General features: G+C 45.7%; 2 protein-coding genes across 2 annotated transcripts; both read right to left on the reverse strand.

Moving 5' to 3' along the window:
• Positions 1-10,526: 10,526 nt before the first annotated feature.
• CCR75_006133 (uncharacterized protein) lies at positions 10,527-13,157 on the reverse strand (the record flags this gene model as incomplete). The annotated part of the gene is made up of 4 exons (XM_067964205.1): positions 10,527-10,815; positions 10,896-12,682; positions 12,757-12,822; positions 12,887-13,157. The coding sequence occupies 4 exons, from the start codon at positions 13,155-13,157 to the stop codon at positions 10,708-10,710; spliced, it is 2,232 nt and encodes a 743-aa protein (XP_067817228.1). The 3' UTR covers positions 10,527-10,707.
• Positions 13,158-13,387: 230 nt separating this feature from the next.
• On the reverse strand, positions 13,388-15,301 carry CCR75_006132 (uncharacterized protein; the record flags this gene model as incomplete). The annotated part of the gene is made up of 1 exon (XM_067964204.1): positions 13,388-15,301. The coding sequence occupies one exon, from the start codon at positions 15,299-15,301 to the stop codon at positions 13,388-13,390; it is 1,914 nt and encodes a 637-aa protein (XP_067817229.1).
• Positions 15,302-17,168: the final 1,867 nt, after the last annotated feature.

Genomic DNA, 17,168 nt, shown 5'->3' on the forward strand with positions numbered 1-17,168 from the left:
GATGTTTCCACAGAATCTCAAAGAACGGACTGTCTCTCAAGGCATCCCGGCCTTGAGCAGCGAATTGTTTCTTTTTGTCCGTTTCTAGGACGCTCTCGTCCATTGTAGTGACGAGCAACAGTCCACCAAGTTCTCTTCTGGACTGGTGTGACTATTTCGTGGATATTTCCTTCCTTTATTCGGCAAGGAACAGATCCCACGACATCTCTGGGAGATTTACTATCGTCTCGGCAGATCTAAAGACTTGCCGGAGCACCTCAACTGAGGATGCCTCCGCAATTTCGTCTTTGACGGCCTCGAACACCTCGTTCGAAGGCCCGTCCTCTTTATTAGAGACTGATCCAAAGGTCACTCGTTTAGACGTGCCTTTGATCGTCCTAATCTGTCGGGTACTCGTTTTTCGAGTTACCACGACCCTTTTCTGGGAAGCGGGTGCCGTTGCACTCCTGGCTAACGCACCCCTTCCAACCGCACCAGGCTCTAGGCACTGTGCCGGTTTATGCGACGCATGACTTCGTGTCAGCTCGCCGTCTACTGCCACAGGCTCTCGGCTCTGTGCGGTACTATTGGACGCATGACTACTTGTCATCGCCCTTCTCACTACACCAGTCGCTCCGAGCTGGGTAGGGCTTTGTGACGGTTCACATCCCGTCAACGCACCCTCAACTGTGTCCGACACGACATCAGTTGCATAGGTTTCTCGCAGGAGCACATCCTTTCCGATGTCTCACGTCGAGTTAGCAACTGTGCGTGTACGCAAGTCTATCCATGGTTGGTGTTTTGCAAACCATGGCATGCCTAGGATGATGTCATATGGACACTCCACACCCATAACTGTGAATTTTACTCTCCAGGAGAAGCCACTGAAACTGAACGCGAGTTCAATTCCTCCGACTTTACGAGCGCGCCGTTCGCTAAACGAACGGTCGCCTCTCCTCGCTTGCCATCCTGGCAAAGCGACTCATGTATCGCCGGTCTCTGTTTAAGAGCCGCGAGTTCGCAAAGTTCTGTGATGCACCCGAATCTACGGGAAAGGTCATCACATGGTCATAGCCTCGATCTCGTGAGATTTAGACCAGCAGGGTGGAGGTCTGAAATGCTGGCACCTCAGGGACTATGCTACCCATTTGTCCGATAACTCTGAACTTAGGGTAGCTTCAGAGTCCGCGTCAGTGAGGCATCCCGCCCCTACTGCGCTCCTGCATTCCCGAGCCCTCAGTGGTCGATGCAGAACTCACGGGTCTTGCACGCTGGTTCTTGCCGTCACCCTTCGGGTAGGGAGCCTTAACCACCAGCAGGCACTTTGGCGTAGGAGCGAGCCGTCATGTGGCCGTGCATGCCGCACTTGTAGCAGACAACGTCTGCATTGCTAACTCCATAGTAGTGGCATCCAACCTCTCGGTCGATGGCTTATACCAAGCAGCCGCCGAGGCACTGTTGAAGGACCGCTCCTTATTTAAGGCAATTTGGAGTGCCTCTTTATCATCGACGGCACCTTTCTAAATAGGGTCTGTCGTGATGGGCCGTACTGCAGTCCATTCATGAGCATCGGCACCTTTTTATGTTCCGGTATCGGCCACACTAATGGAGCCGACAGCAAGCGCATATCCTGTGCATATTTTGAAAGGGATCGCTTCACTTGTCGTGCTCTAAAGAAGCGCGCCTGAGGCAATACTTCGTTGTTAGGCAGATGATACATGGCGCGAATCGTTGTCTTACATATCGTCATGAAGGGAACGCCTTACCGTCCGCCATAAGCGCTGACCAAGCCAATCTAAAGCCTTACCGCGCAAATGCGACATGGCGTACGACACCATCCGGGTGTCGCCTTTGATAAGCTGCGCCGCATCGCATTGCTCCACGGCTATCCGCCAGTGTAAAATCGTGTGCGCTACAATTCTGTCGAACTTGAACGGCCGGGCGGAAAGCATCTCAGCAATTTTGCTGAGAGCCTCGCTCCGAGCCTGCTGACGCCTAAGCTCATCCTGAGTCATAGTGACGAATTCCAACGCAGCTTGGCTGTGTCTCGGACGCGACCACTTGCTGCCCAAGCCCAAATGCCTTAAACTGCTCCAATTGGGCAACATGTTGTTCAGGAGGACTACCCAAGAGCCTGGCCAGGGCTTGTTCCCCAAGTCCCTGCGCCAAGTGCTCTGCCACCTCCCGATGACATTCGGAGAGGTCTGTGAAACGAGTTCAATTGATTTTAAGCTCATCCTCACTGACACGCTCAGAGAGACGGGTCATGAATAGGACTACTACGCGGGCGCTTCTATAGCAACAACGCTCTACTTAAGCACACACCTTCATGCACAGTGAGGTAGTTGGTGGGCGTCTAAGCTACCTCACCCAACGACCTTAGGACAAGTGTCGTCACGGAAAATTAATTTCTATTTATAAAAAATTAAGCATAAAGCATATTTTTAATTAATCAATAGATGCCACCTCTGTAGATGTGCACTCCTACATTGCGAGCGTATTATTTTTAATACCTAGGATTACTATAGCGCTAGCTGTAACGGGGCACCTTTCAATACTACTGGTAAGTACTAGTTGACCATACACTGATAACAGTGTAGGTTAGGCTTCACGTACACAGTTTTTTTTAAGAGCTTAGGGTCTTAAGCTACTAAAGGTTATTCAAAGGATTAGTATTAGGAAGAAATATTAATAGAATTAGTTTCCTGCGTAACGATCTTCCATCTACTACTGAACTTATAATATTAATATCTAACTAAGTATGGCGCCTCCTTACGCACCGCACAATCGTGTGTTGAAATGATTGGCGTGGTTGATTTAGACTTAAAACAACCAATCAATAAAGCTTATGTCTAATTGCATCAAAAAGAATATCAAATATGCTATTATTGGAACTATTTAAGTCAAAATTAATAAAGATAGTTATTTTTTGTACTTCTTTGCTTATTTTCTCTTGTAGGAAATTTACTTATGTAACGAAACACCACGTTACATCACCACCACCCCTTAATCAACTGTCACTACAGTGATTGATGTAGGGTGACAGGGCGATCATTAAGTGTTTCCTTGTAATTAGCATTATTGTTTTTCTGAATTAAATACCAATTTTATTAGCATTATGATTTAATCAAATAACCCGTTTTGTTTGCAATATGATCTTAATCAAAATATCGATTTTATTTGCATTCTTGATTTTGACCAAGATCAAGATGGCGACAAACAAGTCTGAGCGCGTGGACCGCGAGGCCGCTAAGCTGGCAGCTGCACAGATCAGTGTAGCTGTCAGTAAGGCAAATGTTTCAGTAGACGCTTATGCGTCAACTGCGTGGGATATGTCACCTCCTGCTCCCATTGGAGTTGACTGGTGTAACGGGGTGTATCGCTACATGAAATTAACACTTAAAGGTTGTTATTAATACATTATCTAAAAGATAGATAATATTTGGAGAATGTTACTTTTAATAATAAAATTCGGAAAGCTTATCCATTGGTAGATATAGATCATTATATTTACTTGCTCCGCAGTCCAGTCAGCCTCATCGTGACTGTTTACTAGTCTATCAGAATGAGCCCTCTCATTCGAAGGCTCAGTCAGCCGCCTGACGTATATCAGGCGACTGTTCCATTCTCAACAGTAGGAGACGTTTCAAACACCCTTTATATTTGTATTTCTATCGTCGAGAGTACGTCTGAATGATGGGATGTCATATTACTTTGCTGCATGAAGCGTGATTTACCAGCCAGCCACCATCCCAGCCACCGCGCGCAAAGAGAGAGATAGAAAAGAATTTATTACAGGTTTTGTATTAGTATAAAATTAAGTTGGTAATAGATAGATAGAAACAGAAGAACCTATTATATATTAAACACAGCTTACTTTTAACCCTCTTTGAAGCAAGTGTTTTGAAGAGAGTCTTCTTTGCACGTGAAGTGACGTGTAGCACCACTTGCACTAAAGGAGTACAAGTCGGCAGTGCCCGCTACAACTGGGGTTTGTCATCTGTTGATGACATGTAGATGACGGGGACACGTCACCCGCTACACCAGTCGTAGGTGACTGGTCCAAGTCACCTGCATCGCCCGACTCAGTGGTGACTGGGAAGGCCGCCGGATCACCTCTCCCACCGGGCCCAGCCCGTTAAGCCTTTGGTTCTTAACGTGACTACAAAAACATGGTGACGAGGTTGTTAAACTTGTCGGACCTCTTTGGCGGGGAGTCATCATCAGATGACTCCGAGGGCGATGACCAAAACTCTGGTGACGTTAGTGTTTGTCACCAGGAATAGCGTGGTCGCGAAGGTAAGAGTGCTGCTGGTGGTGCTAGTTTGTATCACCAGAAAAAAGGATGAATCTAGAGATCGCCCCCAGGGCCAAGTTGACGTTAACGTTAACATGCGCCAGCAGGAGACGGACCGCAATACGTTGCGGTTCGCTCCTGAAATGAGGCCTTGGTTACTTTCTAAGAGAAACCTCATTCGTTGGTCTGGTGTGACCAACGATCAAAAGCGAAATACCACTTCTTGGGTGCATCGTCGGTAAACACGGCGCGCGCCCTAATCCCGAAAAGATCAAGGCAATCACCGACTGGCCAGTTCCAGTCGATGTCAAGGGACTTAGAAAGTTCCTTGATTTAGCGGCGTACTTGCACAAGTACTCTCGCAATTATGCCGAGATGACAGTTCATCTCTCTCGTCTCTTGAAAAAAGACGAAATGGTTATGGAATGCTGATTGTCAGCGTTCGTTTGAAGGTATCAAGCAAAGCTTGATGCGATAGCCCATCTTGGCGATTATCATATTCCGATATTCGACTCATCATGGCTTCACAAGCCTGGTGAGGTTGAAACAGAATTCTTCATCAATGCCTTTTACCGGCATCGGTGGTACACTTGCAAACGAACAAAGGATGTCAAACCTTTGTTCCGAGCTTGGACAGCCTTTGTATAGAATGTACATAACATAGGCTGTGAGGTCTGGCTTGACAAGCTAAATGCTTTCCGTGAACGGTTCCAGAACGGACCGTACTCGGTGCACCCTATAAGTTGCACCCTATGTTTAGAGAGGCACGGATTCTTGCCTCTCGTGGGGAGACTCATGTCCATGCTGTTTTAAGGGTGCAGGTAAATGCCCTAAGGAAGCATATTCCTCAAAGATCCCCATTGGAGGACTCTCATCTCTTACGAGATGCGTCAAGGGATCGATAACCTTCAATACTTTTTTGCTCGGGAAGCACTCGTTCTCCGTTGGACCTTTTACCAAGGAGGATGGGTCTCGTCGTAATGTAAGACGAGACCCGGAACGTCCAATATCAGTTAGGAACGAGGTTCCCAACTATCATGCGAGGGCGGACACCCTCGCCAACGAACGAGATAACTCACTCGAACCTCTTTGCCTCACGGTGGCTCAAGAATCTTTTAACAAGAAAGCGCTTCTCACCACCCGAACCCATCAATGGATGTGGGGGGGGAATCGGATTCGCCTCGTTTGACGAGCCCGATTCAGCATTGTAATTCGAATCACACCCTTTTTTCCTTAAGAGGGAATCTTGACCACGAGCAATTTCGTCGCCGCGCATTAGCGGTGACGGTCGACAATGTTTCTCGTGACCAGGTAAAAAGTTGTGCGCAGATTGAGACTGAACAAACTGGCGAACGAAAAGAAGCTGTTGACTGTTCGTCAGAAGATTTTCTTTCTTGTAGGAAAGAGTGGATCGTCTTGCTCAAAAGAAATAGACCCTGTTCTGAGACAATAAGTCTTTAGCTGGGAGCCATAAGGCTTTAGCTGATGCCCTTGACCGTTCCGGTGTAATCCGGATCGGAAGAAGCCTCGTACTGATGGCGTGAGCGGAGACGACCAGCAAAAAAAGTAGGATGCGTACGCATTCTACGAGGCAGCTCGATCGTGTATGCATTGCCTTAGCGATGTAATACACGAAACGGGCCGATATACCTGGGCAGTAATTTATTACTGCCTACACTCGTCACTACGTGCTTTGGTGGGTTTACCGTAGACAGTATGACTAGGTCATTAATTTTAAATTTAAGTGTGTTTGCTTTTCCATTTTTGTCAGAGTTCCGTATCTGTCGGTCCACCGCACTAGCGATGGAATCCCGTACAAATGGACCACTGCTTCGCTAGCCAGCAGGAAACCACCTGCTGACTCGATTTTATTTTTGTTTCAGTGCAACCGGCTCGCACTGCGGAGATATTCATCTCTTCACGATTGAGAGCATTATCATTAATAGTATTGTTTTCGATGCTGAGTCTTCCAGCATCGTTGTCTAAGTCAGTAAAAGCATAACTGTTATTACTGAGTTTGTCCACTTCAATGTTAGTAAACTCAACATTCGTATCCTTCGCATTGAACCTTAGGGCTAATGAGTCATGAGCAAGAGCTAAAGCTTCTTTGCTCGAGCGAGTCCCTCCCCCCTTAAATAAGAGTTACTCTCAAACAGCATAGGGATACGAGGGTGTCGTAAGCCATTCACGAAAAATGGTGTATGCTTTGTAGAAGCATGCGCTGAATTGTTGATGGCAAATTCTACATCGGCAAGAACTCGCTCCAGCTGTCAAAAGAGTGGACGTGTCCGAGACGTATCTCTTAGAGAATACGGTTTGCACGGTCCGTCTGACCATCTGTTTCAGGATGATCAGAAGTTGACATTTTTAAATGTGATCCAAGTGATTTGAACACTGTTAGCTACTAATTCCAACCGAGGTCGAAACGATCGCCATGATGGGACGCATTTAGCAGCAACCGCTAACAATAAAGTCTGCAGTCGCCGCCTAATTTGTTCCCAACTAAGTTTTGCCACAGTTCACGTGGAAGTTTTTTAGGTGTGGTAATGATCCTTCCGCAGGTTCATCTACGGAAACCTTGTTACGACTTCACCTTTACCTTTGCATTCTTAACGTATTTTTGTTACCATCTCCTTCAATGGCTAGTTATACAGGTTTGCGGCTGCGGTAGTACTAAAATCAATAATAGAGCATAGCTTAAACCAGTAATGCTCACTAACTCAGCCGCAGGGTGTTAATTAGAAAGTGGTATTGAGGATGGTAGTGACTTGTTCACGACTGCAGATTCTCATGCTGAATCTGGAAATTCTCATGCTACAATTCGCAATGAAAATTTTGCACGGAGATTTTAAGCTTGAGCTCATCCCGCCGTGGATCGAGGGTCTCGATCTGAGACCAGTTCAAAATGTAACCCATCAAGTAAAAGATCGTTTTAATAAAGCCACGAGCACAGCTTTTGGCTGTGATCGACTCCGGGACGGCAGCAAGATGTACCATCTTGCTTAAACGCTCAGCAAAAACAAGAATACCATTATTCTTATGGGTGACTTCAAAGAATCCGAGGACGAAGTTCATAGATACGGACTGCCAGCACTCTGCCGGAAAAGGCAGAGGATGTAACGGAGCACGGGATGAAGCACTGGGCACGGGATGAAGCACTGGGGTTTCTTGTTGACAAACTTCTCAAGCACGTATGTGCTTGTGGACGAACACATACTGGCGTGGCCAGTAGAAGTCGGAACTTATCGTGAGAAATGTCTTCTCCCGTCCACGATGACCACTTTTTGGTGCATCGTGGTACTCATACATGATGCGTAATCGCAGATCATTATGGGTAGGGATGATGACACGAGGTGTGTCGCCAGCAATGGCTGAACAATACAATTAACCGTTGCGCGTTGTATATCTATCTGTTGAGGATCGATACAACTTCGACAACCCTTCTAAGGATTGTTGGGATGGATCTCTTAGGTAATCCATCAACCCTGTAAGAGCCTTATCTTCATGTTAAGCTCTTCTAACGTCGTCATTTAATGTTGACATCGGAACACTTATTATTGCAACAGTGATCTTATGGTCACTGTTGCGCAGCCAGCTCAAAATAGGGCCGGCGCGAAAGGGCATCAGCGACAACGCTTAGTCGTCTTGATTTATACTCCACGGAGAAGTTATACTCCGCAAAGGAAGACAACCATCTCGCCATTCTATGCGAGAGGTGTGGACTGCTTATGGCCGTGCGTAAAGACGCATGGTCCGTATATTCAATGAACGGTCTATCTTCCAAGAGGTAGACCCTAACTTAGCCAGTGCGTATTTCATGGCAAGGAGTTCCTTATCATACACTAAATAGTTGCGTTCGCTGGTTGAAATTGACGCGATTGAAAATAGACGACGCGCTCTGCGCCGTCTGTGACATATTGCGTTAACGCACAGCCGAATGCAAAATCGCTGGCGTCAGGGACGACATGAAAAGGTCGATCTCGGTCTGCAATCGCCAGGATTGGCGATTGCATCCAGCTTTTCTTAATATCATCGAAGGAAAGCTGACAATCAGGGTTCCATGACAACTTTACGTTTTTTCTTCAACAAAGAAGAAAGATATACTGTCATTTTAGCACAAGTACGTGAGTACTTGTGCAAAAATGCCGCTAAACGAGGAACTGTTTTAGTCCCTTACATCGACTGGTACAAGCCAGTCGGTGATCGCCTTGATCTTTTTCTGAATCGCGGCATTCACCGTGTTTACCCACGATGCACCCAAGAAGAGGTATTTCGCTTGCAGCGAATATACATTTCTGCATGCAACTTGTGCTTACGCATAAGGGTAAGAACCTTTCGGACGTGGATACGATGAACTTCAACATCCGGCGTTCCGTTCATGGGTCTGCTATGAACGAAGTCGTCATCATAATAGCTCGGTACAAAATCCCGCCCCGATCTCAATAGATTGGTTACACGTTTGTCAAATGTCGCAGGGGCATTACTAAACCCCTGTGGCATGACTAGCCACTCCCATAGCATACTACTTGGGGGTGATTACTGCTGTGAGCGGAATATCTTGTTCACGCACAAGGATCTGATAGAATCCATCCAGCAGATTCATTGACGAAAAGATAGTACTCTTTGACATGCCATCAATGATTACATATTTTCGTGGTATCGGCGTTTGAGCCGGTACAGTTGCAGTATTCAGTTTATTGAATGCATGCACTATCCGCCAACCTCCTGTTGCATTGCGCACACAGAAGGTTGTAGAGCTATGTGGGAAAGTTGATTCCCTCACATGGCCCGCTGCTAAGCATTCGGCAAAGAATTTGTCGATCGCTATTACTTGTTCACGACGCAACGGCAATTGATTCATACCACAGTATTTCGAACCTGGGATAAGGTCGATTTCGTGTCGAGTGCCTTTGTCGTTAGGCAACTCGCACGGTACTGATTCAGGGAAGACATCCTAAAATTCAACTAAATCTTTATGCATATGGGTTGTTTTCAAAGACTCCCAGGATCGGGACGTAAAACGTATAATCCGAATCTTCTCATTCAGGACACTTTCGTTTATCGATGAGCTATTGAGAATCCGTTCGTTCTCAAGAAATACGATTGCCGACCGAATATTGGCCACGTTGTCGTCATCTGTGACAAGTAGGCAGATCTGCTTGACTTTACTACTACGCAGATCAGCAAAAACCGTTTCGATTATAGCGTTGGCAATCGAGTTATCTCCGAAGTTAACTTCGGAGGCGCTAATAGATCAAGTGTATAAGCGCCTACACTTGATCCATTGTTTACTAAGACATTGATTGTCTCAGTTTCTTCTTTGGAACTTATTTCCAAAGGTACCTGGGAACCTTAGACCACAGGTTTCCGGGGACTTCTTCTCTCAGAAATTATTTGGTGAATATCCTCCCCAACATCCTCTAGCTGTGGTTGCGCTACCACAGCGATATCCTTCACGATCGACTCTCCAGTCGAGCAAGGACTTTCGCACTCTCTCTTATAGACGGGCGTTCCAAATTCTCTTGGATGTTGCTTTTCAAGAAAGCATCCTTGTTTCGTACCTCTTAACTTATTCGAGTGGTTGAACTTCGACGCTGCCTGTGCTTGTGCACTTCCGTCAATAACTATGTCCACGTCACAATAGCGGACCTTCGATGTTGCATTTGCTCGTGCACAGCCGTCGGGATCTAACTCCACAATGTGCTGGGTATTCACACTGAGGTCTTGTGCAGTCATGCTAACGACCGAACCACAAGTGAGGCCATCGCACTCACTCGTACGACATCCACACGCCTGTAACGCTCAAAGACGTTCATTAGTTGGCCATGATGAACGAGAGACAATTATTAAATTGTTCTAGAAGGGACAACAGCATTGTGAAGCGAACCACCTGCTGACTTGCCGTATTCCCAAGCCTGCGTACGGAAGAATATGCACTAAGATGCACAAGGTCATGGTTTTGAGCACCATTATCTATCTCCAACTTCCAAGCTCTTTGCTTTAAAGTGACTTGGAAAGGATAGTTCAAGCACTTATGGCTTCGCTTACTTGAATTTTCGGGACGGTCTGGGTCATGATGGGATACCAGCATTCTTGTATTTAAAAAAATCTTTACTTGCACTTCGTTCTAGGACGGTTCCAACTTTTCTAAACCGCGCAAAAAAGTCAATGGAAAGCCGTCAGATAACGCCGCAGTTGGTGATCGTGCACGGAGAGTTTGGCGTTGATCTATGTAATGCAATGTGATACGCTGTAATTCAGAAATTAAATTGACTAAAAACTGCATGAAGTGAGTTTAGAAATTCTCTTCCTAAAATGTGGTTTTACTCTTTTTAAACCCATACGGCAATTTTTCGTTCAATAGTAGTAATTGTCCCGTCCTATCCTATATATTGATGTTTTGTCCTCTTTTTTAGCGCTCAGACTCATGTTTACGAGGAACTTTGCCACACTATTTCTTTCGCCTCTTTAAACATCACAACGACACATGTCACATTATCGGTCGACCGCTGATGAAAAATGGCATACTCAATAAGCGCCTACACAAAGAAAAACGAGAGAGAATCGCGCCATTAATCCACCACAAGCATCATCTAGCACAATCCACTCACTCACACACCTCAACAGCCCGTTGCACATCTTTCAATTCGACAAGTTTTCGACGAACAAAATCCACAGCTTCTTGATCTTTCAACACATCATACAATCCGTCACTTGCGAGCATCACAAACTCGCACTCGTCTGTTAATTCCGTGACGGTAAACTCTGGCGTCGGAATCACTAATGGACCTTTTAAAATATCGTTGGGATTCACCGGTAATTCCTGCGAATTGTACTCGTTCCGTGCTTTCGTGTCAATGTCATCGACCAAAGGCTCGACGAGATCAAACGACTTGAAAGGGGCGTCGCCAAAGGCACGCGAGACGGCCAATTCGCCCATAATACGTCCGTGAATCACAAAGCCGCCAGTCTCTCGAATCCGCTGCGCTTCGTCCGTTCGACTGGGTTTATGATCATTTGAAAGTCGTTCAGCTGTGCCATTGCGACTCAAGACAGTGCGCGAGTCTCCAACGTTGGCCACAAAGAGATACTTGCCCGCCACAAAGACTGTCGTGGCCGTGCTTCCAGCTTGCGGACGATCCGAGGTCCTTAAAAATTCTTCATCCGTACGTTCAAACGCATTGGTCAAGCGCTTCATGATGATTGATTGCAATTCCTCAATTGTCATTGTTAGTAAAGGTTTCAATTCACTCGTGTGCATGAAAAACGCGGTAATGAGGCTATGGTGGAGCACGTCACTCAAAAACGAAGATGCTTCGTCACCGCCATGGCCGTCATAGACAGCAAAGAATGACTGGGGATGCAATCCCAAACGACTTAATGGTTCAATACACAAGTCTTGAATAATCGTATGCGCGTCTTCCATATGTTTACGAGCGCCCATGTCGGCATGCGCTCCAAAGTCAAACCGATTGACAGTTAAACACGTTTGTGCCACGAGTAAATCGTCGCCAATTTCCAGTCGATAGGGTTCTTGATAACTTCCCACGAGTTTCATAAATGTCCCATTCGTCGAGTTTAAATCAATCAAATAAAATTGATTCGTCAATTCATCAAACCAAATTGCAGCATGTTTTCGAGAGAGTTCCCCATCACTTGTATGGATTTGATTCTCCGCAGATCGACCAATTCCTGCACCTTCTTGTGTAATCACAAACTCCGTGCCAGCTAATTTGCCACTTAATGCCGAGACCGTAAGACTTGGCAATTCTTCGTGAAACGATGTAACAAGAAAATCCGATTTTCCAACTCGAAATGCCACGTGAGGCTCGAGAGGCCATTGCATACGATCGCCCATATTTTCGTCATTTGCTTGGGTTTCCACGGGACTTAACCGCACAAACGTGTCCCCATTTGCTTGGTCGCCATTGACTAAATAGAAACGCCCGTGACTATACAGCACACGTGCGTGGTCGGTCTCTGCAAGGAGTGTATCGGCAGGTATACTTGCAATATTCTCACAAGTTTGGCCAATACCGCCTCCTTTCTCATCAAACGTAAAGCTTGTGACGGTATCTTCTTCGGTAAACGCCGTCATTTTAAGCACCACGTGGGTCCATGTGTGTTCGAGATACAAAGGCACTGGATCGTCTTCGACTTGGTCAGTAGCGAGATGATCGTCTATTTTGACCGATTCAGGCACGGAAGGCATTTCTTTCGAGTCATAAAGCTTGTCGTTTTCAACAATCGCGTTGCTGCTAGACGCATTATTGCCGGTAGGAGTACTATCGTTCTCCTTTGTCGGTGGTACATAGCTCCCGATACTGCTAGTATTGGAGCGAAGAAGGCGATGAACGCCTGATGTGCGGGCCCGTTGGAAAGAACTCGCTAATCGGACATCGGATTCTACGTGTTACAACGCGTATTAGTGTCTAAAGTCGCATCATGGCACGAAAAAGGACTGCAACATGGCCACGTACGTGGCGGTTCTAATCGCAAATGAGTCGAACGTCGACGATCCGGGTCATTCTCGTGTTTCCGTACCACTACAAACCACACGATATTGTCACAAAGGAAGAGAGTGTGCTTTAAATGGCCACACGATGTCACGTGCCTTGCATCTTGAGCGTCTGGACATCCTGCGCGTCCGCCATGGCGCGTCTTCTAGCGTGATGTTCTCGGTATTAAATCTACTCGTGGCAACACGAGAGATTCGGCGGTTTGATACTGAATCTTGCAATACGTTGCAAAGAATTGGCACTTGCGTACTAAACGCGCCCCACGAGGCGTAACAACGAGCCAAAGAAGAGTTGCAAGGTCTGCCAAGGGGCGAGGATGTCTCTGCCACTGCGGAACGAGATCGGACGCACTTGGTGTACATCACATCAGTCGGTTGTTTTTATTTTTTTTAAAGAAAACCTTTCAATCTATATATTAATTTGTTTTTCACGAACAATGAAAAATTCGCAATTTAAATACAAATTTACAGGAATACAATCGCCAAAAGTATAAATTAATTTGAATTCCATTTTGACAGACATCCGTAGGTTTACACACAACCATGGACAAACTTTTGAGGGACATTAAAATTGGTCAGGACTCGTAAGTCGCTCAATAGTATGAAGCGTCCGTAAATCGAGAATCTTTGGTCCGATAAAACGAAGACGCGTCATGATTGCTACTATCCCCTCGTCGGCGGGGTGCACCAGATGCCTCAAACTCGCTAAAGCCGCTGCTTTGAAAACTCGGGTCGCCATTGTAGTGGCTCTGGTCGTAATTACTATTCGTGGCCGCAAAACTCTCGTCGCCCATATATCTGCTCTCATCTGCCGTGGACATGCGGTATTCTGTCTGGCCGGACGCTTGAAAGCGCGTTTGGCCGTGATAATCACTTGCTGACGTCGATCGCGAGTCTTTGGGTTCAAAAAACGACTCGTCCAAAGACAAATCCGGTCGCTTTGTCGTCTTTTTCGACCCTTTTTGACCCATTCCATGCCATCCATTCGACAGATCTTGAATCGAATCGCCCCCAAAATCGCTCTCGTCCTCGGAAGCAAGATCCTCTCGATGTCGACTGTCATACTTTGATTGAAAGTGATTCCCCGAGTGACCAGAGCTATACATACTTTGACCATAAAACGACGACGACTGGGACGAGTATTGCGAATACTGACTCGTACCGTGTGAAGAATTTGTTTGCGCCATTGGTGGCAAGGACATTTGAGAATGCGCTAAAGCGATTTGGCTTCGTGGTGTCAACATGTCGAGGTTTGGATCATTGTACGTAAGTCGACCTCCATCGTGATCGTAAGGCTCCTGATCGAATTGGCTATTGCCAGGATTTGGCGGGTAATTGTCGTCACTAAACCCTGTTGGCGACATGTTGTGATTCTGATGATAATTTGCCGCCACTGTTGACGCTTGAGCCACGCCTTGAGTGTGATCGTGACGTCCTCTTTCAAGACCAGGGTCGTCGTCTTGGACCAGTTGATTGGTTTTCTTGTATACAAAGAGGGCGACCAGTAACACAAGCGCAATCGCGCCTGCCATCATTAAACCAAGCATTAACGTATTTGATGCAGTACTCGTGGCATTCGATGCTGCATCAGCTAATACGGACGCCGCGGCCGACGGCGATCCAGACGACGAAGATGATCGCGACGTATCTGCTTCTTGCTTTGAATCCGTACCATTGTCGGATAAATTGTCTTGTTTCGTAGTCTTGTCACTTGTTTTACTTGTCTTTAAATCGACTGTATTTGATTCGAGAGTCTCTTGAATCGTACTGGCATCCTTCTTCGTAGGAGGTTTCAAAGTCTGTTGGGTCTCGTTTAAATCACTTTTAGAGCCTACACTGGCATCGTCGTCCGATCCAGACTCGGGATCGATGATTTGTTTCCTCACTTTTAAAGAAATTGATTTCGGTGGTGCATTTGGCACGGGTTTCGACTCCTCTGGCTTGATTTCAACTTCAGTTGGAGGACTGGAGGTTGGCTTGTCAAAATTAGCATTGCTGTCAGCCGTGGGGATGGCGTCGGACACAGGCGCTGTCTGTTGAAGAAGTGGGGACCTTGTAAACGTAACCTCCGTGGTCTCGTCCTTTGGCTTTACCACACCAGTCGCTTTGTCTCGATTGGCGTCGCGCTTTGCAGGATCGACGGGTTTGTTAACAGGTAAAGGTTTGTCGGTAGCATCTACGTCCTTATTATTCACTCCCGGGGAAGCACTTGTCAAAGGCGCCCGTGTACTTGGTGCGTCGGTTGGTTTTAAAACCTCGGGCGTCGGTGTCGAGGGCTCTGCTGGTTCCGACGAGTCCGACGATGCATTCTGGTCAAGCAACCATGGCCGTTCTGGTCGTTGCGTCGCCAACGTTGGAACACGTCCATTATTGAGATCCTCTTTAAAATTCAAGACCGTTTCTGGATCCCCATCGCGACTTTGCACTGCAAAAATCTGTGCATTGGCCTGTGAATTCATGAGCAGTACCACCAGCACGAATCTGAGCCACCGTCGGTGGACCTGCATTGTCCAGCCTCCGGAGCCCGAAGCGTCACGCCAGCGCAACTTTCCTGGAATCTGCGCTGAAGGTTCGATAAAAACAGCTCTATTGTTCCCTGCACCAAAGTCTTGCGTAACCCTCTTGCCGGAATCAATAGCAGTCCACTTACTTGCCACTATCAATTCAAAACGAGGTTGATCACGTGACAAGGCAAACTGTAGGAGTCGTTATTTTGAGCTTGTGCGGCACTGTGCCTTTAGCCGCATAAGAGTCAGATGTAAAAAACTCGCGAGTTGCCCGTGTCATGCACACACATGTCTTGGTTCTGCACCGACGTTCTTGGAAAAAGCAATCATCGAGAACAGCTGTCGGCGCCAGTCTCGACCAATTGATACATACGGCAAGCGGCGGAATATCCGATCGCGTGATTTGTGCGTATTTGGCGTGAAACTTGGTCGCTCTCTGAGCTCGATTGGCGGCCCATTCAGTCGGTTTAGTCGGGAGGGGTGTGCAGTGCATTCTATATTGATAGAAACATTTGCTAAGATTCGTTCTTATTCCAGCTGACGGCTTTACGACAGACGCACGATATGGCAACTCTAGCGTAAAACTACATAACCTATAGATATTATCATTATATTTCACTTGGATTATTCGAGGTCCCTTACTCCAGCTCGCGTCCCCGTAGATTTCTCTTTTATGAAGCCAAAGCCTGGTAATATAGGCGATAAAGTTTAGCTTTGACCAAAAAAATAGTCATTCGCGCTAACGATCGGGACTGTTTATATTTAATAAAAAATGCTTACAGGAAACTGTGTTTGTATTTGTCAGGATAGCCTGCTATGTTATGGCTCAGCTGCGACATATAGGACGCACTGCAGCCAACGAGCTTACAATCGCACGAATTGTAAGCCTACGGACTCGGGACTATTGCGCCATATAAAGTTCAAGCATGAACAATCCAATATATGTGCATTATCGCGATTGTCTTCTGTGTGTTTGCGTGTTGACAACTTTGTCTTGCGTTAATTCTCTTTCAACATGCGACTATGTTACATACTGGTTACAGTCGAGGCTGTTTCCTCGTAGGAATAGTTTACCCAATAATTGTAAGCAGAGAAATAGTTGTTTTGACAGGGAAAAAATGATGCGTCTTTCACGAAGCTGGCTCACATACCCAGCTAGAATTTATGTGACGAGCAAAATCTGATATGCTGTAGAATTTTTGCTTGAAGCTCTAGATGTTGAGAATGTTTCACATTTGATTGAGCCAGACAAAATTTACCTTTCATTTGAAGTAGAAAAATGAAATGAACAGAAGAGCCTGTCTTAAGAAAATCCCGAGTTAATTAATAAGATTCTTAAATTATTCATTTAACTTCGTCGTTAATCGAGCACATTTAATGATTAATAAACCTTTGTAATTTAATTATTAAATGCAATTTGAGGTCCCTTTTTTTAAATTTATTATTCATATAATTTTTCTTGATGAAAAAAATCAGATACTGTAAAATAATTGAAAGCACTAAACACGTCTGAAGAAATCTCGTATGTGTAACGGGGTGTATCGTTACATGAAATTAACACTTAAAGGCTGTTAATTAATATATTATCTAAAACGTAGAGAATATTTGGAGGATATTACTCTATGTAGTTATGTTCAAAATTCTTATCCATAAATAGGTATAGACCATTTTATCTATTTCGCAGACTAATCAGCTGTAGAGATAAACAAAAGAGAGATACAGATAAGATCAGATAAGTATTCAATTGCATGTTTAGTATTAGATTATAATTAGGTTTGCATTTACAAGATAGATAGAAGAGATACTTACTTATATTAATACAGTTTTCATTTAACCCTCTTTAAGTTAGTTGCCTTAAAGAGAAGTC

The sequence above is a fragment of the Bremia lactucae genome, linkage group LG14, assembly GCF_004359215.1.
Source record: "Bremia lactucae strain SF5 linkage group LG14, whole genome shotgun sequence".
In the NCBI taxonomy this organism is placed as follows: domain Eukaryota; phylum Oomycota; class Peronosporomycetes; order Peronosporales; family Peronosporaceae; genus Bremia; species Bremia lactucae.